This window comes from Callorhinchus milii, unplaced genomic scaffold, assembly GCF_018977255.1.
Source record: "Callorhinchus milii isolate IMCB2004 unplaced genomic scaffold, IMCB_Cmil_1.0 Scaffold9, whole genome shotgun sequence".
Classification (NCBI taxonomy): Eukaryota; Metazoa; Chordata; class Chondrichthyes; order Chimaeriformes; family Callorhinchidae; genus Callorhinchus; species Callorhinchus milii.
Window position 1 is genome coordinate 22,056,631 of NW_024704750.1, and position 27,332 is coordinate 22,083,962.

Consider the following 27,332-nt stretch of genomic DNA (forward strand, 5'->3'; position numbering starts at 1 on the left):
CGATTACAATGAAGGGTATAATTAAGCGAATCAAAGAACTTAAATTTTTATAGCGTCTTTAAATGTCAAAAAATCTCAAAACCCTTTACAGTAAGTATTGTCATATGTAGTGGCTGTTTTTATAGGCAAAGAAGGCAGTCATTTTAAACACAGCAAGGTCCCATAAACAGCCAACAACTGGCATTTATATAGCACCACTCATGCAGGGTAGCAACCCAGACCGTTCAACAATGGCAGAGCACAATGCCTAACCGGGGTAAAGTGACCGTAGGCATGGTCGAAGAGGAAGGTCTTCAGGCGGGATATGAAGATGGGGAAGGAACGGACAAGGCAGAGGGATAGAGTTTCAGAGTTTCGAAGCATAGTGGCTGAAAGCGCGGCCACGAATGGTGGAATGGAGGACACAAGGGACATGTAGGAGGCTGGAACCAGTCGACCCATGAGGTAAATACAGATTTCTGAAAGGTGTTTGTTGAGGGCACCTGAAAACTCACTTCTCTAAATGAATATAACCAATAAAATCAGACTGGATTATTATATGAGAGGAAGATAAGATCTCCAAAGATTATACTAAATTACCAGACAGCTTTATTGTCATCTGGTGGAGCAGCTCCTCTGACAAGGCAGCTCTCCCTAGCACTACTGCACTGAAGTGTCTGCCTCGATTGTGGGCTCGAGCCCCGATAAGGACACAAACCCACAACCTCACTTATAGAGGCATGAGCACTCCCAACTGAGTACGAGTAAAACCCGCCACGTAACATTTGCAATGTGCTGAATGCTTGCAAAGGCAAACAGTAGTAACAGAAAGAGAATGAAACAGACTTGTAGAGGCAGAGCGTACCTGAATTTGTGGGGATGGTGAGCACTTGCTGTGTCTGTGGTTGCTGTTGAGTCTGGTGATGGTGTTGGTGATGCTGTTGCTGCTGCTGTTGTTGCTGCTGTTGCTGCTGCTGTTGCTGCTGCTGCTGCTGTTGTTGCTGCGCCTGCATTAAAATCTGTTGCTCCTCTGAGTGGAAGCCATCTACAGCCTTCGACTGCATCAGCTTGTTCTCCCATAACTGGTATTCAAACAAAATAACAATAGCTTTCAAAAAACGCCAAGTTTTTTTTGTAACAGCACCAACGAAAGACAGGATTCTCACGACTTAACAATAAACATAATAATTAATAATCCTTGCATTTGATATAGTGCCTTATCATTTCGTTGAGACTTCTCAGAGCTTCGTGGGATATATCGTAAAGTGGAGTGACTGTGTATTTTGTGGGCGAAACACGGCAGCTAATTGCGCACAGCAGACTTGAAAGGATCATTTTGTGGAACTTCGCCAAAGTTTAATTCCTGCTGGAAAACAACAACCTCATTTACTGGGAGACAGGAAATGGAACAGGAATGGTTATGAATAAATCGTAACCATTCTAAAACTCTTAGCAGCCACCTCAACAGCACCACAGCAAGAGGCCCAGAACCAGCTCTGGTATGGGGTGTCTGAGCATCTAACTATAATAATCCTTCCATTTGTCCACTCCCTCTGCTTAGCAGGCTCTGGCCTACCCCACGTCCCCAGCCCGGCCCGCCCCACCACCAGCGGTCAGGCCTTCAGCCTTTCTGCCCCCATCCTATGGAACTCCGTCCCACATTCCCTTCACCTCTCTTCAAGGCGCGTCTCAAAATCCTCCTCTTCGACCAAGCCTTTGATTACCCTCCTATCCTCCCCGATCCCGACCTCCCACTCGGGTCCAAATCGCTGACTGTCCAGCACCTTTGGGACATCTTCCCAACATTAAAGGCGCTATACAAATGTAATTTTGTATTGTATTTGATATAGCGCCTTATCACGTCTTTGAGACGCCTCAAAGCGCTTCACAGAATACACTGTAAAGTGAATTGACTAAATATTTTGTGGGTGAACTATAGGATAATATTGTATTCTTGTGGGGAAACCAAACACTTTCATTTCTTGATCACTACAATTAATTTACAAACAAAATTAAATAACGTTTAGTATCATTTCTGGATTCAGTAAGCTGGAAAAATTCACCAATTTAGCTTCCACCTTCCACCCTTCCACATGTCCATCTTCCCTGACTTTACCATTTCCATCTCGGGGTATAGATTATCAACAGATATCTTTTACAAACCCACCAATTCCCACAGTCACCTGGACTACACCTCCTCCCAACCGGCCTCCTGTAAAGACTCCATTCCCTTTTCCCAGTTCCTCCGCCGCATCTGCTCTGACGATGCCACCTTTCACGCCAGAGCAGCTGAAACGTCTTCCTTTTTCTTTGACCGAGGATTCCCATCCACTGTGGTGGACAGGGCCCTCGAACATGTCCGCCCTATTTCCCGCAACTCTGCCCTCACACCCCTTCCCTCTCTCCCAGAACCGTGATAGGGTCCCCCTAGTCCTCACGTTTCACCCCACCAGTCTCAACATCCAACAAGTAATTCTCCGCCATTTCCAGCAACTCCAGCATGAAACAACCACTAAGCAAATCTTTCCCTCCCTCCCCTCTCAGCATTCCGAAGGGACTGTTCTCCCCATGACTCCCTGGTTCATTCCTCCATCACCACCAACAGTTGCTCTCCTCCCCCCGGCACCTTCCCATGCCAGCGCAGGAAATGCAATATCTGTCCTTTCACCTCCTGACATACCACTGACCAGTTTTCAAGTGAGACAGCGATTTACATGTACTACCACCAGTTCACTGCATCCACTGCTCACGATGTGGTCTCTTCTACATTGGGGCGACAAAACTCAGATTGGGTGACCGATCTGCCGAACACCTCCATTCTGCCTGAGAGCACAATCCTGAGCTTCCAGTTTCTTGCCACTCTCCCTGCCACTCACACCTCTCCATCCATGGTCTCCTACCCTGATCCAATGAACTACAGCGCAAGCTCAAGGAACAAAACCTCATTTATCTACTGGGGACCTTACAGCCCAATGGCCTTAATATTGAGTTCAAGAATTCAATAACAGCTCACCTTCCCCCTCCCCCTCTTCTGTGACCATTACCACATCATCTGGGTCCCAGGCACACCTTTTCTCACTGTGGTCTGCATATTTTGTTGCAATGTTTCCCCCCCTTTGTTTTGCATTATTAACACCTCTTTTCCCTTGTTTTGTTGCAATTCCCTCCCCACCCCCCATTGCATCATTAACACCTCTTTAACCCACCATGCCCTGTCCTCTACCCCATTATCTCCTTTGCCTTTCTTGCCCTGCCTCCCCTCTCATGACTCACTTTCCTTTCGCCATAGATGCTGCCTGACCTGCTGAGTTTTCCCAGCTCTCTCTGTTTTTGTTTCAGATTTCCAGCATCTGCAGTATTTTGTGTTTTATAATTATACAAGTCCTAACCATTTTACTGCTAAAACGAGTTCTGATTTTCTATGGCGCTTTTAAACTGAAACAAAAGATACCTGAATTATATGTTAGTGCTCCAGGTTGATGCTTAAAGCACTACGATACTTAAAATATCCATGGAAATGAAACTCATAATTGCAAGAAGGTAGCTGTGTGGCTGGGTAATGCACAATCTTTGTTAATTTATGCATTTTAATTTTGAAAGGGTGAAATTAAATTGCCTCCATGTCCCAATCTACCATATATTTCATTGGAATTGGAAGCTAAAGATAGACAATAATGTTAACATTTACAACAGAACGGAACATTTTATGAGAATTTTATTCGCTGCATCTGAAACATTTTTGCCCACAAAATACAGTCATCTCACTTTACAGTATGTTCTGTGAAGTGCTCTGAGACGTCTCAAAGACGTGATAAGGTGCTAAATCAAATGTAAGGATTATTATTATTAATGTATTGCAATAGCCTAGCATTACTGGAATAAGCCTGTTTGTTTCTGAGATACAGTTCAGCTTCTTGTCAGGGTGAGCAGTTGTATAATTCCCATTTTGGACCACTTTACTGAAGGATCATTTACAACGTAAAAGGATGACATGAAAAGGAATTGTACCGTTTTTAATTCCATAAGGACTTGTTCCTCCACTCCTTCGTCCAAGAAAAGCTCCCGTACATCGTTGATTACGTCTTCAATCACTGCTCGGTAAAGTTTAGGCTGTAGAAACATGGATCAAAATGGGTTAGAAACGGCTATGCACAACAAATTTCTCACACTTTCGAATCACTGATCATATGATGATGAGGGCTAACAATTTGTGAGTGTGTTATCTCTGGTGGTGTCAGCCCGACTCAAGTAAGTAGCACTCTCGCCTTTGAGTCAGGGTTTGTGGGTTCAAGCCCCACGTCAGGACTTTAGAGTTCACAGTTTAGGCTGATGCCCCATTGCAGTGTTGGGGGTTTGCTACATTGTCAGAGGAGTGGTCCTTCAGATGTGACAATAAACCGAGGTCCTATCTGCCGTTCAGGTGGACGTTAAAGATGCCATGGCAAAAAGACAAGGGAGTTTTCCTTTTCGTGTCCTGGTCAACAATCCCCCAAATAAAAAAATGGGCATCCACAGGAAAGTACAGCGATTTCATGATGGCTACTTTGTTCTTTCACCTCACAATGTCTTTCAGGTAAACCAGGTCCACGAGCAAAGATTTCAAAGGTGTATAATCTAACATAATCTAATGTTGCTAAACTGTATTCACTGCAGTATGTATTCATTCAATGAACCTATCAATTAGCAGATTGAATAACGGAAGCTACACAGATTTAAAATGCTGAATAAACTAATGCAGCTAAATCATTATCAATCACCGTGTTTGTTCATTCACTGAAATTGATCAATAGAAGATTTAATGAGGCGAGAAATGCGACATATAATCCCTTCACCGGCACAGATTCAAAACTGAAAAACAGTGGAAAAAAGTTTTGAGGATTTGAGGTTTTACTGTTTTTGCTTGAAACAACCAACATCCTCCCAGTCAGAAATTGTTCTTGGCCTTTAAGACCCCCAAAACACCAAATTTCTCTGCATATCACAATATGGGGAGGGGGGGGGGGGTTGCAGGCCGAGAGAGAAAATATATTTGCCTCCATTGTGTGCCAGAGACTTGTTGGGATTGCAGTGCGTGCCTGGCGCTCGGGTTACACACCGTGCAAATTTGAACACCATCCGAAGCAAGCAGTCAAAATTCACCCCTGGGTCACTTGACTGATCACATTAACACACAGATTGCTAACCTGTAGAAGAACACCCTGGGAACCTCAGCCCAGCCCGAATGTACTGTACAATTTAGTTCGGATTTCCACATCCACCATCATGCAGTAACAAGGAAAACATGACTAAGGTTATAAAACGCTGCTGTTTACTACAAAGTAGTGAAGGAATCGGTGACTTGCATTGATCTAGTCTACATGTCAGCATGTCAATAATGCGTTATAATGAGCTAAAAATAACTGCAACTGTGAGGGCAGTGAGATGACCCGCTCAAAGAGCCCTGCCAATAACACTTAAATTGGCTAATACAAGATACAGAAGATGGAAGTTGACTTGACTCACATTAACGCACAGATTGCTCCAGGGTGAAATCAGCAAACTACCAGACAACAAACCCTTCAACCCATTCCCTGCATTTTGCCAGAGGCCATAAATATTCTTTGAAGGCAAAATGTAGAACATTATTAGTTTTGATCAGAATTGAAGTGAAGGGTTTTGAGACATCCTCCTGACATGAAAGGCACTATTCCAAATATAAGACAGGTTTGAGATTTCTCTCTGGGAATGGGACTATTGAGGGTGGACCTGATAAGAGGTGATACAGTTATTATGAGACGATTTGATTAGGTGGACATTAATAGGCTGTGGGCAAATCAAAAACAAGGAGCATAAATAAGATAGACAGTAGCAGGTCGAAAAGAGTTTAGGAGGAACTTCTTTACACAGAGGATGGTGAGAATGCGGAACTCACTACCAGAAGCTATGGTTGAAGACAGCTACTCTGCGCAAGGGCGCTATATAAATGCAAGTTCTTGTTATAATACTAATCCTTGCATGTGATATAGCACCTTATCACGTCTTCGAGACGTCTCAAAGCGCTTCACAGAATATACTGCAAAGTGAATTGGCTGTATATTTTGTGGGTGAAACGCGGCAGCCAATTGTGCACAGCAGCGTCCCACAAACAGTCGTAGATTGAGTGACCACATTATTATATTTTTGAAGGGATTATTACCCCTAGAAAAGCGATCCACCAATTGACTGACAAGCTAACTACCAATTGTTGTGTTTAAGCAAGAGGAAACTAGATATTTACATGAGAGAAGGAAATAGAGGGGGTAGAGATGAGGCTCATGTGAACACATACATCAGTGCAAACTAGTTGGGCTAAAAGTAACTTTCTGTGTAAATGAAACTACACTACTTTTCAATTTAATTTAACACAAACATCGAGGGATTAGGTTGAACAGAAAACAGAATGTGATCCATCTATTATTGGTAGGCAAGTATTCTTTGAAACATTGTGGATCACACATATAGAAGGATACAATACATAACCAGTACAGTATGTCATGTCCTGTTCCCTCACAATCTGCAATCACTTAGATTCAATGGAGCAGGTAATTGCTTCATCATTGATTGCATTATGTTTTGAACAAGTTAATATTCAACTGAATTATTTCCTGCTCTTTCCACATTGCACAAATAAGAACATAAGAATTAGGAGCAGGAGTAGGCCATTCAGCCTCTCGGGGCTGCCCCGCCATTCGATACCATCATGGCTGATCTTCTGACCTAACTCTGATTACCTGCCCTATCCCCATATCCACTAATCCCTCTATTTTTTTAAAAATCTATCAGTCTCAGCCTTGAAGATGTCCAAGGACTGAGCATCTACAGCCTTCTGGAGTAGCGAATGAATTCACTACCCTCTGAGTGAAGAAATGTTTCCTCAACTCTGTTCTAAAAGGCTGACCCTTAATTTTAAGACTGTGACCCCTGGTTATAGATTCTCCTACCAGGGGAAACAGACCCTCAGTGTCTACTTTATCAGCCCTTTAAGAATCTTATATGATTCAATAAGATCTCCCCTAATTCTTCTGTACTCTAGAGAATACAGCCCTGGTTTATTTAGCCTCTCCTCATAGGTCAGTCCCCTCATCCCAGGAACTAACCGAGTGAATCTACACTACACCTCGAGGGCAAGTATAGCCTTTTTTAAATAAGGAAACCAAAACTGCACACAATACTCTCGGTGCGGTCTCACCAAAGCCCTATACAGGTGCAGCAAGACTTCCCTACTCTTATATTCTAAACCTTTTGCAATGAACGCTAACATGCCGTTCGCCTTCTTAGTTGCTGCTGCACCTGCAAACTAACTTTTTGAGACTGGTGTACAAGGACACCAAAATCCCTCTGAACACTAACACTATCTAATCTCTCCCCCTCTAGAAAATAATCTGTTTTTCTATTTCTGATACCCAGGTGAATAACTTCACACTTCCCCACATTAAATTTCATCTACCACCTACTCGCCCGCTCCCCTCGCCTATCAATATCCTGTTGCAATCTTTTTGCATCATCCTCAGAGCTCACTCTCCCACCGAGTTTAGTGTCATCCGCGAATTCAGATACGTTACATTCGCCTCGTCTAGATCATTGATATAAATTGTAAATGGCTGAGGCCCGAGCACTGATCCTTGTGGCACTCCACTAGTCACAACTCGAGAATGTCGAGAATTCCCAATTCTAGAAAGTCCCGTTTATCCCTACTCTCTGTTTTCTACCCGTTAGCACTCTTCAATCCATGCTAATATATTCCCATTAATCATGTGGGCCTTAACCTTGTGCAATAGCCTTTTTTTTGTGTGGCACTTTGTCAAACTGGTCTATAGGTCCCCATCTTTTCTCTCCCACCCTTCTTAACTAGCGGTGTTACATTTGCAATCTTCCAATCAATGGAAACCATTCCGGAATCCAGAGAATTTTGGAAGATCAAAGACAAGCCATCCACTATCTCAATTTTCCCTCATATTCCATCTTCTCCCTCTTATCACNTTTTTGGTTTTCCTTTGTTGATCACTAAAGTTCTCCCAATCCTCGGGTTTACTACTCATCTTAGCTGTTTTATAGGCTTCTTCCTTTAACTTTATACTTTCCCTAACTGCTCTAGTTAGCCACGGTTGGGCCACCTTTCCCGTGGCATTCTTATTCCTCAAAGGAATACGTGCTCGCTGGGAATTTTGCACTATCTCCTTAAACATCTGCCATTGCTGGTCTACTGTTAAATCCTTAAGTCTAATTTCCCAGTTTATTTTAGCTAAATCCTCTCTCAAAGTTAAATATCCGTCTATTCCTCCCGATAATAAAAGTAATCCAGCTTAGAATTTACAATTAAACTGTCTAAAGATTCGTCACAACATCAATCGGTTTGTTTGATAAATCACCATCAGTATTTAACATTTTAAATTTAAACCACTTTCGGCTTTTTTTTAAAAAAGGTAGCTCAAATAAAACTGCTACGCAGCAGGCAAATTGGTGGATTGAGCGCAAACTGGATACACCTGTGATGTCTAGGGGTTTTCTTTCCCACCACGAAGTTAGTTTGACACATTTCAAACCAGTTGCTAACTTTTGTTTCCAGCCCGTAAATGTCACCGTCTCAAAGCACTTCACAGGAAATTCTGCCAAATGCAGCGACTCTCTTTTATATATAGGCAAATGCAGCTGCCATTTTGGCCACAGCAAAGTGCTCCAAACCATAAAACAGCTCTTACAGTAAAACTCACATAAGTCTGATCTCTATAAATCGTATAATTGTCCAAGTCGTACATCTGCCCAAGTCCGATTCAAGAGTTTATATTCTATGCAAGTTTGATATAGCTCATACTTTGCATAAGTCATATGAAATGTATGGTCCCAACTGATAAGACTTGTGTGAGTAACTTCACACAAAGGATTTTCAAAGCGCTTGGGCACCCAATGCAAAAGCTGGCCATAGAGGGATGCAATCCTCGAAGAAAGTTGAGCATGTGCATATGTATGGTTGCTAATAACACAATCTAGTCATTCTGAGCAGCTCTTAGCAACTAACTTTGCACAACGGGATGTTCTTGATTCCCTGAATGTCAGTCGTGCAACAGCAAGTCTTACACAGCACATGTATAGCATTCGAGTCTGAAAGAGGAAGCGAGTGAAAAAGAGAGGAGCAGAGGCAAAGCGAGAGGTAGAGAGAAACAGGGATAATAATAAACCTTCATTTGATACAGCACCTTATCATGTCGTTGAGACATCTCAAAGCGCTTCACAGAATATTTTGCAACGCGGATTGATTGTGTATTTTTGTGTGATATTCAATTATTGAACCATTTGCTCATCCAAGGTTGGGGAGAGCAAAATGGGAGTGATACAAAATAGTGCAGACATTTGGCTCTCTGTTGTAAAATCTTTCTCCATTTGGAGATTTTCTTTCCAATACAAATAAAAAATTGATACCAGTTTTCACTTGGGGTGGGGGGGGGTTATAATATAGAAATAAAACCAATACTTTCATTTAATACATCACATCAACACCTCAAAACTATTCACACCATTCGTTACTGAGGCAACATACAGGCAAACTGTACGTATATCATTAAAACCTACAAAGAACTGTGAGATCCCGGTAATACAACAGACAATCTTAAACATCTTCAAGTCATATGCCACGACTGATCTCATTAACATTCCTCCTATTTCACTCAGAACCCACATGACCTTAATAACTGAACGCCACCAAATTTATGTCCTGGTGAACAGAATTTTCTTTACATTACAGGTTAAAACCATCTCAGACATAAACAAGTCCTATCATGCGATCCCCAGGCTCATTTTTTTTTTAAAACTGCGCCAAAAATTCCCGATATTTTATTAAAAACAAGCAACAATCAATGAATTCACCACTGAAAATTATACTAGATCGATAAATCGTTCAAGCGTTTGCTTGTTTTCTTGGCCGTCAAAGACTCCATGAATTACCGACTATAATCCGGATACTCAAGAGTGATTATAGGTGGTCAGGTCACAATATGAACTGCAAGAGGAAAATCTGCTATGGGTTATAATCCACTTGATTTATACTGTAATTTCCATTTGGGTTTTTCCAATGGATAACTGGATTAAAACAGCATACAGTACGTTTGGTGAGGGCAGTTTTATTTTGGTTTTGTGCCTTTTTCTTTAGATGCAGTTATTTTGGGGGCATTTCACCTTGAAGCATACTTGAAGTACATCGACACGTCTCAATAACGTGATAAGGCGCTATATTAAATGCAGGGATTATTATTATAATAATTATGAACTATCAGGAAACAGCTAAACTGCAACTGAAAAAGGGAGAATATATATTCTAATCGCTGAGTAGAAACAAAAATTTAATTTGAAGCACAGGGCCACAAATTATTAGAGAGCATAAAAAAAGTGCATAGTTTCTCACAATTTTTTCTGCCCTCTGCCAGATCTTACTGGCATTCTCTACATATTTTATTTCAAAGAGAAGGCCATAATGGCCCAAAGTCAAGTAAAAAGAACTGCTGTGGAGGTCATTAGTAATTCCATCCCTGTTTATCACACACTCTGAAACCACCTTGACAATTCATTTTCTTTGAGGGAGGGAGGGGGTGGATCAAGACAAAATTAAATCCAATATTTCAAAATTACATTTTATAAAACAGAAGCCGTTTTCTTTTAAAACAAAAATAATTGGCATTATAATAATCCCTGCATTTTATGTAATGCCACATCACGTCTTTGAGACATGTCAAAGCACTTCACAGAATATACAGTAAATTGAATTGACTGTTTATTTTGTGGACAAAACAACTGTTGTTTCGCCCATATCATGCGTCTGTTTATATAAAGTGTATTCCCATACACCAAACATTAGAGTGCACAGCTTGAACATATAATACAATACTGTAAATCTGTGGCTGGGGTCCACCATTATTAGGTACTTCCTCGGAGGGGCAAAAACATCTTTGTTTGACCTGGGTGGTGGGAGGAAGCCAAAGCTACATTGTTTTTTCGTGGGGGGAAAAAAAAGCTCCAAAAACAATCCTCGGACATTAGACAACAACAGTAAAACTGTACAAGACTGCAATGTCTGGTCTCAGAAAGGAGAGACAGGACCGCAGAGGGAGAATCACAAGGAGTCAAAACGGCGCCTTTCACGTAAAAGAAACGTCTCAGAGCGTTTTGCAGAACGGGATGAGTTTAAGGAGCCCACAGTTTGCGGAGGCGCAGCAGCAGCAGCGGAGTCAGCAAACAACAGAGAGATGAGCTGCCAATTAATCTGAACATTTTGTGTGTGTGTGTGTGTGTGGGGGGGGGGGGGGAGCTCTGGATGTGGAGAGAATATAAATAACCCTGGACAAGCGGGGGGGGGGGGGGGTCTTTAAACTGGATGCTGCAGTACATTGCACATTAATAAACGTTAATGTCTGGGGGAGGGGAATGGTATAAAGCAGTGAGGGCTTTCTCCCTCTCTCTCTCCATCTTTTTCTCTCCCCCTTTCTTTTTCTCTCTCTCTCCATCTTTTTCTCTCTCCCTCCCTCTCTCTCCATCTTTTTCTCTCTCCCTTTCTTTTTCCCTCTCTCCCCCTCTCTGTGCACCGCCCTCTCCCCGCGGAGCGCCGCCCGCCTGGCCTCGCCTCGCCGTTTATATGGCGCCGCCCGTGACGCACATCCCCGTCAGGGGCGGCGGGGATTGTATTAAAAGGGCCGGCGAGAGGGAGCGGAGCAGCAGTCGGGCACTGGGGGGGCGGGCGGGAGGGGGGAGAAGAGAGGACACACGCCAGACAGAGCCCGGGGACGGGATCAGGCCTCACCGGGCCACCGGGCGGGAGGCCGGGGGACAGCAGGCCAGGCCCCAAACTTGAGCCTCAGGCTCGAGGCTCACAGCAAGGCCCAATGTGATGTCTCGCTCTGGTGACTGTTGGGTGTATTTTGAGGGGAGGGGATGGAGAGGGGGTCTTTATTTTCATCAGCAGCTTCACTCCAGACCCTTATATAATATATATATGTCATAAAAAAACAGCATTCTAGATCAAGATAAATGGAGGGGGGGGGGGGGAGAGGGAGAAGGGAAGACGACAAAAAAAAACATTTCGAAACGTCTTTTAAGGACAGGGCCATTATTCACTCCCTTTTGCAGTCTTGGGAATGGGAAGGTAACTTTTGCTATTGGGAACCTCACACACCACACACACATATATATATATATATACACCTTCAGACTATTTTTTAATATAGGTTTTTTTTTAAATAGTAACTCTCTCCCCCCAAACAAAACACACATTAATAAAAAAAACTAAAAACGTGTCGGGGGCAAAAAATAGCATTTCTTTAAAAAAAACAAATCAAAGTGTTGTCTTGAGATGAAGTGAGACAACTTTTACCATTTTAAAAACCTTTAACAGGTTTTATATATGAAATGCAAGGATGATTATTATAATATATATATATTATATATATGATTGCCCCCATAAAAATCTTTACACCCCCCCAGACACAAAATAAGAATGACACCCTAACGTCAACCAATCTTTTGAATATCTTCCCCCCACCAAAAAAAAATCCCTCACCTCACACCCCCTCCTCCAGGAATATTTATAAAAGTAACCACAACTTTCTGTAATAAATAAGAGCTCACTTTGTAGTAATAGGAAAACACAAGAAGATGTTATTGTAGACTTCCCCCCTTTATGTCTTTGGGGCCACAAATCTTTTTTTAAAAAGAAAAATACCCATTTTCTACCTGGTCAACACATACTGTGTGTATATTATATACATATATATATATATTATATACACACACACATCTAGAAATTCTTGACTTGGCTGCAATCAGCTTTAATAACAGCAATAATAAAAATGTTGATTTTTTTTTGGAGGGGGAGGAGAGGGGAGTGGGAAAGACTTAACATTTCACCCCCAAAAACCACCCCGAGTTCAATTGGAAAAGTGACCCAACACAAAAATAAAAGGGCCGACGACGATCGACGGTTGAGAGATCATTTTTTTTGAAAAAAGAAAGAGGAAAGAGAAAAGGAGAGATTTTTTTTCGAGGAAAAAAAAGGAAGAGAGACATTTTTTTTGGGGGGGGAGGGGGGGGGGTGGTCGTTTTTAAGCCCAAATCGGTTGAGGGTTCGAGGTTTTTTTTAAAAAAAAGAAAGTTCCCTTCAGAGATAGAATAATAATAAATAGTTTTTTTTAAAAAAATTATCCCTCGGCTTTCCATTTTTTTTTGAGGGTGTGGAGGCGGAGGGGGGGTGGGGTGGGGGGGGGGTAGAAAATAAAAATAAAACAAAAAACGAAACCAAAAAAAAAAAATCTTACCACCGGGTTTGAGTTTGCCGAACTCGCCATGTGGATGCAGGGAGTGTGGGGGGTTGGGGTGGGGGGAAGGGGGGGGGGGAGGAGGGGAGAAAGGGGGTAGAGAATTATTATCAATATATATCTTTTTCTGGGAAGTTAAAATAATTATAATTATTTTTTTCTCTCTCTCGCCGGGAAAGAGTTGGAGGAGAGGGGGGGGGGGAGTGAGGGGGGGGAGGGTGACTGGGAAGCGGGCTGCAGAAAGCCGTCCGTCCTCTTCCACCGAGCGCTTATATACTGCCCCAATCCTGCTTCAATTGCCGCTAGAGGGGGGTTGCGGCGATTGCCGCCTCAATTGCCGGTAGAGGGTGGGTGAAGCGATTGCAATTGGCTCCTCAACTGCAGCTGGAGTGGGTGTAGGGCGGGGGAGGGGTCAGGCAATTACAATTGCCTCTTCAATTTCCGCTAGAAGGGGCGGGGTCAGGCAACTGCTTGCTCGGTTGTCCGTTGGGGGGGGGGGGAGGCGTTCTGCTATTGGTTCTTCGCATCCGGGTGGGCGGGAAGGGCAGCGCCCCGCCTTTCCTCGCGCCGTTGATTGGTTGGTGGTGGGAGGGCGGGTGGGAGAAGTGGGAAGCGACCGGATGCGTTTGCGCGGTGCCTACTGGGAGTTGTCGTTCCCACCGCTCTCTGCGCACACTGGACTCAGAAGGACCTCAACTCCCGTCATGCCTGGCAATCAAAACTGACCCTATTTGATGATGGGGGGGAGGAGGAAGGAGGAAGAGAAAGAATGGAGTTCATAATCAATAAATGTACTGAATATCACAAGATACTGTGATGATTTTTTAAAATGTATCTATTCTCTCTTTTCCGGAAAGCCGTTCGCCTTTTCCACCGATCGTTTATATACCGCCCCGAGTGCTTGTTTGCCCCTTGAGAATGGGAGAGTCCGGCAATTGCCGCTTGAGGAGGAGGGGTCAGGCAATTGCTCGCCAAATGCCTGTGGTGGGGGGGAGGGGGCAATTGCGGCTCAATTACCGCCAGAGGGAGGGTCCAGCAATACAAAAGGACGCCACACCTAGCTCTCGCGAGATGTTGCGGTGGGTGGAGAACATCCGGGTAGTTTTACATTTGCGCAATGGCTGCTGGGATCTGTAGTTTCTCTCCGCTGACCTGCAACAGGTCAATGTGGCTGATCTCTGTCCCCATTCCAAGTCAATGGTGCATGGTAAAGATCCCCATGTCACTAGTGGGAAAAAGAACAACAACAACAAGATTACATTTGTACAGCGCCTTTCACGTTGGGAGGACGTCCCAAGAATAATAAAAAATAATCATGATAACAATCCTCGCATTTGATACGACGCCTCATCGCGGTCTTTGAGACGTCTCAAAAGCGCTTCTCGGGCTACACTGTAAAGCGAACTGACTGTGTATTTTGTGGGTGAAACGCGGGAGCGTCCCACAGACAGTCGTAGATCAAAGTGACCCATTTATTGTTAGAATTTTTTTCTTTTAAGGAATTATTTACCCCTGGAAAACCCAAGAAGGGCGTTTTACCTCCAGCATTTTGGCCAACAACCCTCTAAATTCTTCTTGTTCAGGCGGATGACTGATATTATGCAGAAACCCATCACCAAGCTTAAGAGTTTTCAAACTACAATACGAAACTATTTGCACAGTGCCTTTCACGTCGGGAAGACGTCTCAAGGTGCCGGACAGTCAGGGCTCATTTTGACCCAAGCTGGGAAGGGGGGGGCTTCAGATAAGGGAGGGTGGAGGGTGGAGAGGATATGGGATGGGAATGCCTGAAGGCAAGGTCGAAGAGGAGGGACTCGAGAAGGAGAAAAGGGAGGGAGCGAAGCGAAGGGAATATGGGATGGAGTTCCATGAAGTGGGGCAGGCAGAGAAGCTGAAGGTTCGACCACCGATGATGGGACAGGCCAGCAGGGGATGTGGAGCAAGCCGAAGCCCGCTGAGCGGAGTGAGTGGATAGATTGATAAAGGTCACATAGGTAGGAGAGGAAAGGCCCCATGAAGGCAAGGACAAGGAGTTTGAACTCTATCCTCTGGTGGAGTCCTGTAGCTCAGTGGTTAGAGCACTCGCTTTGCAAGTGAGAGACCTGAGTTCAATTCCAGGCAGGTCAGGGCGAAACCTTGGGCAAGTTTCCTTACTCCACACAGAGCCTAATAATAATCCCTCCAAATAAACAAAACAATAATAAATTGGTCATTTTCAATCCATGACTGTTTGTGGGACATTGCTGTGCGCAATTGGCTGCCGCGTTCGCCCAAAAATATACAGTCAATTCACTTTACAGTATATTCTGTGAAGCACTTTGGGACATCTAGAAGACGTGAAAAGTGCTATATCAAATGCAAGGATTATTATTATTATTGAGGGAGCCAGTGGAGTTGGGCGAGGGTGGGGTTGATAGGATCACGGAGCCTGGTGTGGGAGAGAGAGGACCCGAGCTGCAGAGTTCTGGATGATCTGCAACTTGTGGAGGCAAGAGTTGGGAAGGCCGACAAGCAGGGAGTTGGCATAGTCGAACCTAGATATATGAATGGGTGAATGAGGGTTTCAGGGTTCCACATATTCCACCTACACGAGGGAATTCCCTTGTCTGGGATAGAATATCCACTCTCTCCTTGGAAGGATGCATCTTACTTACCTTATTCCAGACAGTTTTACTCACAGGTTGGCAAGAGCCAAGGCTTGAGAATGGACCCCAGCGTGCATTGGGGTAACTGCTGGAGTCTAACCAGCTAAAACCAAAGTGAAAACACTGCCTGGCAAGCTTCCCACGCTTGTCCAAGTGCAACAAAACTCCAGAAGAAAAGTTAACGAGAGCTGAGTGGTGTCACATTTGACTACAAATAGTCACTACACCTGACAACAGAGCAAATACCTGATTTGTTGTTGGGGACGGAGGATTTGTTTCAATGTGGCCAGGTATTACAAATTGTATGTTTTTCAGTTACTTTGTGATTGGATTTCTACGGCATAATTGGGAAAAACAAATGATATTTGCAATAGAGCCAAATAACCACATTAACTGGATTGTGGTTAAGTAAATAGAATGGATAATTTATTATCACAGCAATTTCACTCCTCTATTACCTTCACTCCCTCTCTATCTCCCCGACTCTCACTTTCTCCAATTTCCTCCCCTTGTAATTTTACACTGTGCATAAAGAAACATTATGCCATACTAAAAGTACTGCTGGTTCACAGTCACTCTTGGCGGATAAATCACACATGTCTCGTATTTACTGTAATTCTAAAAGCCTCCAGAATATAATAATACTCCTTGCATTTGATATAGCGCCTTATCACGTCTTTGAGACATCTTTACAGAATATACTGTAAATTTGCGGCAGCCAATTGGGCACAGAAGTATCCCACAAACAGTTGTGGATTGAGCGACCAAATATATATAAAGTTCCTGTGCCTCAGGCTTCAGTTTGATTGTTGTTGGCAGTGGATGAGCTCTGAGGTTCTTTATTTTATCAACACTCAATGCACAGATGGCAATTAGTACATATAAGACGTATGCTGGTAAACCACAGTCGTGCGGTAAATAAAAAGCCGTCAATTCGCTTCCAAAACACACATTATTTTGCAAGTGTAAAACGCAATCGCTGTTCCATGCTGGGTGAGCTGTTCTCACTTCAATTCATGGAATGCTGAGCATGAATTTCTCAATGATTTTAGCGCTCCGAGACGCTACACCGTGCAAAGGGCGCAAAATAAATGCAAGTTGTTGTACCTCAGCCAGAGCTGCATTCGAACTCCTGCAACTGGCCTCATTACTCTTGGATTTGGGTGATCTTTGCCATGAAGTTCAAAATAGTGCTGACTTTCAGAAAATTCTTAAAATCGGCCTTCATTTGGAAACCTGGTCTTTAAAGAATGATGGTAAAACCGCTTCTGAATTATGACCGAATTTAAGATTTTTCTCAATGATTTTAAATGTTAAGACAATGGTCCCATTCGACAACTTGTATTTACACAGTGTCTCGGAAGCTTAACAATGGCAGAGCTTGATAGGTGATCGTAAGCACGGTCGAAGAGGAAGGTCTTCAGGCATGATCCGAAAATAGGGAAGGAGGGAGAAAGGCGGAGGGATTGATTGAGGGAGTTCCAAAGTTGCTGAAAGCATGACCGCCGATAGAGAAGCAGAGACAAGGGACAAGCAGGAGGCCGGAGCCAACCGAGTGGAGGTAGCAGTTTGAGGAGTGAGGAGTAAGCAAGTCGGAGAGGTAGTGTTGGGTTATTACTTCTCAAACCGTCTTTGTGTGCGTAAAATAATCTTCAGACTTCAGGTAGATTTCAAAAGTTTGTCTTTATTACCGCACTGCAAACTGGTTATAGTCCAGGCACACTCTTGTGGTTCGAACAAAGAAAAACTTGGCACACATTCCATATATAGGTATAATACTCCAATCACAATGCTGTAATTAAGTTTTGTGCCTACCACTCTAATACCACCCCCTTCTAGCTCTCTCTCATATCACTAACTCGGCCTCTTTAACTGTCCTAATACGAACTTGTTATTCAGTTACTCTTTCCTGTCTTTGTTCCCCATCCTTCGGTATCTATCTGGTCCATTTCAGTTTAACCTACTCTATGCTGATTATAAAACCAATAGCCTGAGCAGTTTTTGTACAGGGTCACTACCGGGCATTCAGGCCAGAACTCCTGTTCTCCTTCAGATAGGGAGGAGCCAGGGTTCGAAGGGTTTTGTAGACGAGAATGAGTTGATCCATTCTGTGATAGGGAGACAGTGGAGCCTGCCAAGGACTGGCGTGATGGGGCCACAGATTTAGTGCAGGTGAGTATGTGGGCGTCGGAATTTTTAATGGATTGAATTTTGTGATCAGTGAAGCTGGGGAGATGGAGGATTGGTATAATCGAAGCAGGAGGTGATGAAAACGTGGATGAGGGTTTCAGCTGCATTGTATACAACAACTTGCATATATATAGCGCCCTTCACGTGAGGTAGCATCCCGGAGCCATTAATAGAGGTTTCCTCAAGTCATCAATGTAAATAGTCAATATCAGCCATATTAACAATCTTAATCACTAACAATCGCTTAGGGAGAGCAATCAGATCAGAGGGGCAAAAAGATTATACAAAAAAAGGTTAGTCGGTAACATTAAAGGGAATTCTAAAATATTTTACAAACATATCAAGGAGAAAAGGCTAGTCAAAGGTAGGGTGGGGCCAATTAAGGACCAAGGCGGAAATCTTATTGTGGAGGCAGAGGGCATGGCTGATGTGCTGAATGAGTACTTTGCATCTGAAGGTAGATAAGTCGCCCGGTCTGGACGGGATGCAGCCAAGGATACTATGGGAGGCACGGATACAAATAGCGGACGCTTTGGCCACAATTTTTCAATCTTTGTTGGACACAGGAGTGGTGCCAGAGGCCTGGAGAGTGGCCAATGTTACTCCCCTGCACAAAAAGGGACAGAAGGACAAACCTGGGAACTACAGGCCAGTCAGCCTAACATCAGTAGTGGGGAAACTCCTGGAGACTATAATCCGGGACAGAATAAATCTTCACTTAGAAGAATATTGGTTAATTAGGGACAGCCGCACCGATTTGTTAAAGGCAAATCTTGTCTAACAAATCTAATAGAATTTTTCGATGAGGTAACATGAGGGTGGATAAAGGTAGTGCAGTTAATGTAGTTTATATGGACTTCCAAAAGGCATTTGACAAAGTGCTACATGAAAGACTTGTAAGAAAGATAGAAGCCCGTGGGAGGGTGGCAGCATGGATCCAGAACTGGCTGGGAGACAGAAAGCAGAGAGTTGTGGTGAATGGCTGCTTTTCTGACTGTAGGGAAGTGTACAGTGGTGTTCCCTCAGGGATCGGTATTAGGACCACTGCTCTTCTTAATATACATAAATGATCTGGACTTGAGTATAGAAAGCACCATTTCCAAGTTTGCGGACGACACAAAGTTAGGGAGGGGGTAAACAGTGAGAAGGATAGGAGCCAACTGCAGGAAGACATAGACAGAATGGTAAAATGAGCGACACATGGCAGAGGAGTTTCAATGTAGAGAAATGCGAAGTAATGCATTTTGGTAGAAAGAATGAAGGGAGGCAATACAGGCTGGTAATAATAATAATAATATTAATAATACAATCTTAAGGGGGGTAAAATAACAGAGAGACCTAGGGGTGCAGGTAAATGAATCCTTGAAGGTGGCATGAGAGGTAGATAAGGCTGTAAAAAGGGTAAATGGGATTCTAGGCTTCATAAATAGGGGCAGAGAGTACAAGAGTCAGGAGGTTATGATTAACCTATATAAAACACTGGTTATGCCTCAGTTAAAGTACTGCGCCCAGTTCTGGGCAACACACTATAGGAAGGATGTTAAGGCATTGGAAAGATTTACGAGGATGGTACCAGGAATGAGGGACCTTGATGATGAGGAAAGGCTAGAGAAGCTGGGATTATTCTCATTGGAACAGAGAAGGTTACGAGGAGGCCTAATAGAGGTCTTCAAAATCATGAGGGGATTTGTTAGGTTAGAAAGGGAAAAACTGTTCCCACTGGTGGGTTGTCGGTGACTCGAGGTCACAGATTCAAAAGAGTATCTAAAAGAAGCCGAGGGGAGGTGAGAAGAAATTTTTTCGCGCAGCGAGTTGTTCGAATCTGGAATGCATTGCCTGAAAGGGTGGTGGAGGCCGATTCGATAACTACTTTTAAAAACGCGGTGGACGGGTATTTGAGGAGGACGGGTTTGCAGGGTTATGGGGAAAGGGCTGGGGAGTGGGACTGACATTAATTGCTCTATTCAAAGAGCTGGCACAAACTTGATGGGCCGAATGGCCTCTTTTTGTGCTGTGCAATTCTATGATTCTATGATTAAAAAGATCCTCAGAGTTCTGAAAAATCTAGTTATTTTTGTTTTTTGGGGTAGGTTTAGAAAATAAAACGTTTTGTTACCAAATCTTTGGCGTTTATGTAGAAACTACTTTACAGTAAATCCTGTGAAATAATCCAAGATGGTCTCCTGAGGTGAAAGACACTGTATCAAATGCGAGGATTATTATTTGCTGACGGTTTATTTGCTTTCATTACAGATAGAGATGGTCTGTAATGCCGATGTGTGACCAGAGGAGGGAGGTACAATCATTCTACATCACAGAGGTTTCTGTTGAACAACTTGAGCGTCTCTCAGCAGAGAGATATCAAATGATGCTGGTTTAATGGAGTTCCTCAGGGTTGGGGAAGGGGTGGTGGGGCGGGGAAGAGGGGCATGGTAAAAAGCACAAGCAGGTGTGGCTGAGGAAGAAAATACTATCAGTCTGTTTTGCTCGCCAGCCCTTTTGACCCCAATTTCTGACGCTGACGGACCTCCATGCAATAAAAAAACTCAGATGGAGCCATCCTTTGGATGAGATACCACATCAAGCTCCTGTCTATGCCTGTTCAAGTGAATGTTTTAAAGATACTTTATTATTATTATTATTGGAAAATTATTATTAGTAGTAGTAGTATTGGAAAAGAGAAGGGAAGTAGCAGTAGTAGTATTATTGGAAAAGAGAAGGGAGTTTCTCCCTGGATCCTGGCTGGCAATCCCCCAGATAAAATTGGTCACTCACTTCATGCCAGTTTGTTGGACATTGATGTGAGCAAATTGGCTGCCACGTTCAAGTACAAAATGCAGTCACTACTCTGGCAAGTGTTGCATTGTCCTACGTGTTGTCCTTTGGAGGTAAGATGTTAAACTGATGTTCAGGGGACATTAAAGATCACATGATACTTTTTTTTCTCAGTCTTGAGAAGGAAGTTTCTGCAGACAATCATTCACTTCATAGCCGTTTGTAGGGCCTTCCCATGACCAAATTGGCTGCTGTGTCTGTGTACACATATACAATTACGTATGGATTGCAAGGACCATGCTATATTGCCAGAAATTTACTGTACTACATTCAACAATAGATTTCCGATTGCAGTCAGTCCCTCATACACAGGCAGCATCTTTATTTCTGTTCTTAGAAGCCCCTCTGTTGTGAAGTTACAGTTTGGAACGACGTGTATCATTGATAAAGGCTTAGAACATAAGAACATAAGAATTAGGAGCAGGAGTAGGCCATTCGGCCCCTCGAGCCTGTGCCCCGCCATTCGATAACATCATGGCTGATCTTCAGATCTAACTCTAATTACCTGCCCTATCCCCATATCCCCTAATCCCTCTGTTTTTTAAATGTGGTAAATTCCTTCCAGTCAGACTGATAGCTCAAGAACTCTCAACAACAGCTGTGTCACTCCACAGCTTGGTGGATTGCGTGATGTTGCTGGACGTAAATTGGCTGCCGCATTCACCTAGAAATACAGTCGTGACGTTTTACAGTGTTTACAGTGTTTGAGACACTTTGGTGTGGTGATGGGCTGATCAAAACAAAAAAACTCCTAAATTAATTCACTAATTCTGCCTCAAGAACCATTTGTGGCAGAGAATTTCACATCGCTTTTCCGTGGGTACAAATAACAATAATAATATAACAATAATTTGGTCACTCAATCCACGACTGTTCGTGGGAAGCTGCTGCGTGCAATTGTCTGCCGCGTTTGGCCCACAAAATATACAGTCAATCCACTTTACAGTATATCTGTGTGGTGCTTTGAGATGTCTCAATGACGTGTCAAGGCGCTATATCAAATGCAGAATTATTATTAAAGAATTATTTTGGTAACCTTACCTTTAATCGCTTTCTGTGAGCATCTTAAAATCTGTAATTTGATTTGACAGATTGAGGAGATGGGAAAGCCTTGGGACTCCACCACGAAAACAATAGGTGTTGGAATCACTCAGCTGTGGACTTACCAAACTAGCAAGTTGTCTCCTCCTTTCTGTTATTGATTCAGCTTGGAGACCTGAAAACAAGCCAGCTCCTGTCAAGCACCACACAGCTTCAGAATGCCCGAAGCAAACACCAGGCCAGCAAGATTCATAAGAGATAACATTGACTTCAAGTTTATTCTTAACAGCTCATATTTAAACAAATGCTCTTATCCCCGCTGTATGAATGGTACTTTTTTTTCCACAAAGCTCAATACATTGCAAATGGAGATTTGGCTTCCCACTAAAGCTGCACCCTTTTCTCCAGTTCTCCCACTGAGAACAAAACAAGCTCTCGACTTCAAGGTGAAAGATAAGCTCGGGCTTTTCAACCTTGAAGAGTTTTGTCTTGCAGGGGAGTTTATTGCAATGTAGAAAATTCTTAATTGGTTTGAGAAAGTAAACGCGGAAAAAAACGTTTAGATAGACCAAAACAGACAAGGTCAGCGGTGTCGAGGGCAATTTCAGCACAATAACAGCTTGTGGCTGGAATGGGATATGGTTGGATGGGAATTCTGGAGGGATGAGATCAAATATCAAACTGTGATCTATCTTCAAATGCTGATCACCTTTCTGTGCATTTCCAGCAATTACTCTTCCCGAATCATTGCCTCTTTCTGATGAAAGGAAGTGAAATCCAACAAGAAATGACAGAAGCCTTAAACATTTATTTAAAATTCACCCACCATTTCATGTATATACATTACATAACATTTTAAACACGAAAGTGCAAGAATATCCCTGGTTTGATACCTTAGTAGAATTTGACAAGTCTGCTTTGATTTACATAAAAAAACCTTAAATTATCTTATTGCCGAAGCTCAATTTTTAAAAAAAAATCTTTTTCCCCCAAAAATTGTGAGTGCATGTGAGTGTGTGAAAGTCTTATAAGCTAAGAACTCAGTGGCAGGATCCTTGGTGGATTTTGTCAACTCCCCATCCCAAGATCACCGAGGCCAATCACTGCTGCCTTTCCATCTGAGACCAGCGATCAAACCTGGGGCATCCTGGTCAAATGAAATCCTTCACAACTCTGGTAAAACTCTGGTAAACATGCACATTTCTCACAGAATCACATCAAAAAGAGATGTTACTCGATGATTCCAGTGTAAGTTATACCTTGAAATGACAATAAATTACACTTACATAGCGCCTTTCAGGTCGGGAGGATGTCCCAAGACTCTGGACCGGAGGGGGAAGAGCAGGGAAGGTGGAGGTAGGAGGGTGACTGATGGCACGGTTGAAGAGGCGGGTCTTGAGACGGGCCTTGAAGGACGCAAGGGAGGGGGATTAAAACTTAGTAAGGTTGTGTTGTGGAATGGATTTGGCTCCAGTCTTAGCCAGGTGGCTGTCAAACTCCACCACCATTTTCTCTTTACTCAATCACTTAAGGTAGTAATAGATACTCTCCCACCGCCATCCCTTGTCTTCCCCCACCAAGCATAAACCCTTCGGTCAATTTAGATGCTGCACTGTGTAATACAGCAACAGGGCAACCTGCATCCTTCCTGGATTAATGAGCACTGGCAGATAGTTCCCCTTAAATAGTACAGCTGTCCATGGTATTCAGATCAGTGGGCTCCACAGTCTAGAAAAAGATGGATTTTGTTTTTAAAAAAATACTGATTCCAAGAAAAAGTAATTGCAAAAGTCCTTCTGTCAAGCATCCCATTTCTTTTCACCTCCAAACCATCTATTTTCTATTTTAAATGGACTCTTAGCCCTCAGGTATCTGAACATCCTGCCTGTCTGCAAAATATATACATATCGTCATAAAAGCCCCCCAAATTTTTAATAAAAAACTGTAAAATGGCAATTGGAAATACTACAAAATACAAAAAACTGGAATTCAAAAAACATCATTTCCTTGATGACTGTTTTGTGAACTAGGTCAGCTATGAGAGCGATGAGATCAGTCTCCAGCACAAAAACACTGATGCTCTCAAAGTGAAGTATTTGGTATAAAGGGGAACAGCTCAGACATGATGGGCCTTCTCTGCAATAAAGCAACTCAAAAATACAACCTGTACTATTCAGAGGTCGTTTTTCTCCCCCTCCAACAAAACTTCCTGTCCTGTGTTTTACAACAGATTTTCAGTAATCAAATTGATTGGCGATGATTAAACCACTATTTGATTAATCAATTAACTTGGAACTGTACATTTGCCCTCAACCATAAGAGACAAACCTTAATAGGTAGGGTGGTCCTAGCTCGATAGTGTGGTTTGTCCTAGTATGCCGGTCAATTGCTAACTGCTGGGCACTGCGCTTGTTTCACAAAAGATGAGTCAATCTTCATGAGGTTACAAGATTGTTTCGTATGAAGAAGGCCCTTCAGCCCATCCAATTTCATCCTTCCTGATCACCCACCCTATCAGCAAGCTCAAAACTACAGGCACTGCAGATGGAGAAAAAGAACAGGAACTCTTTAATGAAAACCATTTTCTAGCAGTTTATAGGAACAAAGGAATGTACACGGGCTCGGAAAGGCCCAAGGCAGACCAGTGGTGTGCAAAATGAGAAATTCTCGACACAATACAGATTATTGAAGGGCATAGAGTTAAGGAAATCCAGGTTCAGGAAATGAAGGAAAAAAGCAGCAATAAATATTGAATTCTGCAGATATGTGGATAGGTCTGACTCCGATCTGCTTGAACTCTACTCAGATATTGATTTAATAAATAATAATAATCCTTGCATTTGATAGTACATCAGACGTCTCAAAGCACTTCACAGGATATACTGTAAAGTAAATTGAAACAATCAAATTCTTCTTATATTTTTTCTCTCATCGAATTTGGCTGCAACGTAACTTCACGGAAGTGGGATGGGTTCCTGAGCTGTGTGGTGGGAGGTTACAGTGGAAGACCCATGTGAATATCTGCAGAATTCAATATTGGCCAAACCTTTTACTTATCCTGTAAATTGGATTATAATATAAAGTTAGGAGAGAGTTCTCTTCATGACAGGAATTAACCTCTTCCTCTCTTTCTCCGTACCGGGGCACCTGTACAAACGACATAAAAATGACGGATTGCGTGGTATTCTTTGTGTGTCGCGGGTACTTAGACACAATGCTTCATTGAATTCAATGCCTCTTTGAGATAACATTCTGTCCTTGGGCTTTGTATAACAATTGGATTTCTGCCCATCAAATTCACACAGTGTTGGATTGCAAGTTCCTTTCTCAATTGCCCAAGCTTTGGAAAGTCGAACTAAGGAAATGAGAACATTAGGTTTCCTAATAATTAGGCAGTATTAGAAACATATACCAGACACAGGCAGGCTAAGATGTGACAAATGGCACTTCTTCTCGTATAGGTGGTGGGAGGGCTTCATTGCTGAACGCACTCAGTGGGACAATGTTTGTCTGTTCCATCCAGAGCTTCAACTTCTGCCCTTTTCTGTTCCATTTCCACCTGCACACAGGACATACAAGAGAACAAAAGATGATATTTGCTTAATAAAATTGTCCTACACCCGTAACCATCAGTTTTAATGTCAACTCTAATGCAGTAATTGGGTGGGGGAGGGTGCTGCTTTACCTATTTATGCTAAATTGGTCATTTGCTTAACAACTGTTGCTCGGACCTTGCTGTGCACAAATTGACCGCCACATTTCGACGTTATAGGTGTCAATGGAGGAATAGTTAACAGTATCGATTGTATTGGTAGGGCAAGATAGCTTTGGACTTGGTGGCACTGGTGTTTGTACAGAAATAACTGAATGGAAAGCTCCTGATAGTTCCAGGGATAATACTGGGCACTGCTTTGGAAGGCATCGGTAACAGAGGCAGCATGCTTTGATGACGCGAGAACCTCAACAACTACTTTGGAGGAAAATGGCATCAGAATTTTAACATTAGTCGCCTAAGGAAACAACGGGGATTGTTGAACCTTTCGAAGTAAAAAAAAAGTGATGGCATCACCGAGCAATATACCTGGTAACTGTAGTGAGCTTTGTAAATAACCCACTTCCTCACGTCCGTTCTGTTGGCCACTGAGATGGACCTGACAGCAGTTTTGGAGGCTGAAGTGCTGGGCATGTCGAATTCCACATCCACATAGTGGACAAAGATCGAGGGCACTTCCCGGTCAGACCCCAGCTCCAGGTGGCAGTAAAAGGAATGGGGATGTCCTGAAGCTGGAGAAACAACATTTTATTAGCAAAACAAAGGGGAACAAATTTTATACCGTTTAATAATAATAATCCTTGCATTATTATATAGCGCGTTTCACACCTCCTAGACGTCTCAAAGCGCTTGTTTCATGGAAACTTTACAAATTGAGTTTGCCAAATGGTGTTGAGGTTATTAATAACCTGTTGTGACTATTATTCCCTCCCCTCACCCTGACCATTTCCCCCCTGCTCGGGTCATGACCCAACTGTGCAGCGCCTTGGGACGTCCTCCTGACGTGAAAGGCGCTTTATAAATGGAATCTTGTTGTTGTTGTTGTTGTATGAACGCATCTCTGTATGTTTCGCTCACAAAATACAGTCAATTCACTTTAAAGTATATCCTGTGATCGCTTTGAGACGTCTGAAAGACGTGATAAGATGCTATATCAAATGCAAGGACTATTATCATTATTATGGTAAACACTGAGAATTGTTTTCTCATTACACTGGTTTTCGTTAAGTTGCATTTTTGTCTAAACCCAAAATAAAATGAGGAGAGGAGAGTGAAGGCAGAAGCACAAATTACCGCTGTCTGGAGGACAGTCTGTTCCTATCCAACAATAGATAAAAGTTGCAAGTTTTCCATTTTTTAAAAAATCTCTTCATGTTTATTTTATGTTTTTTTGCTTTTTGTTTAGCTTTCATAAAATTGGCCGACTTTCGGATCGTAAGATTGGACATAAACCTCAATGACATGACCAACCTTGACTGGAACCCTACCCCGGGTGAAGGGCGCTTTGTTGTTGTTGTTGACTGGACAGCGGCTACGGTTTGGAGGGTGCTGTGCGCTTCACATGCAAGCTATGCGCACAGTGATGCTAGCGCAGGAAATGATGATAATAATAATAATCTTTGCATTTGAAATAGCGCCTTATCACGTCTTCGAGACGTCTCAAAGCACAGAATATACTGTGTGTTTTGTGGCCGAAAAGCACCAACCAATTGCACACAACAGCGTCCCACAAACAGTCGTGGATTATTATTATTTTTTGAAGAGATTATTAATCCC

At 42.9% G+C, this 27,332-nt stretch overlaps 2 protein-coding genes across 4 annotated transcripts in view; both read right to left on the minus strand.

Annotated features, from left to right (window-relative positions):
- gtf2a1 (general transcription factor IIA, 1) overlaps positions 1-22,416 on the minus strand; it is a 36,563-nt gene extending 14,147 nt beyond the window's left edge. Inside the window, exons 1-3 of one of the 3 annotated variants that reach the window (XM_007906006.2) lie at positions 22,129-22,416; positions 3,988-4,089; positions 845-1,061 (exon numbers count right to left, since the gene is read on the minus strand). In XM_007906006.2, the coding sequence (XP_007904197.2) occupies positions 845-1,061; positions 3,988-4,002 (232 nt within the window). In that variant the 5' untranslated portion in view covers positions 4,003-4,089; positions 22,129-22,416. Of the gene's footprint in view, positions 1-844; positions 1,062-3,987; positions 4,090-13,292; positions 13,345-14,349; positions 14,426-22,128 lie in introns of those variants that run through there. The other 2 variants (XM_007906005.2, XM_042338252.1) reach the window with 2 other exon arrangements.
- Positions 22,417-22,791: 375 nt separating this feature from the next.
- The window catches only part of ston2 (stonin 2), a 34,179-nt gene continuing 29,638 nt past the window's right edge, over positions 22,792-27,332 (minus strand). Inside the window, exons 4-5 of the mRNA XM_007906001.2 lie at positions 26,085-26,287; positions 22,792-25,562 (exon numbers count right to left, since the gene is read on the minus strand). Coding sequence (XP_007904192.2) covers positions 25,479-25,562; positions 26,085-26,287 — 287 coding nt within the window. The 3' untranslated portion in view covers positions 22,792-25,478. The remainder of the gene's footprint in view (positions 25,563-26,084; positions 26,288-27,332) is intronic.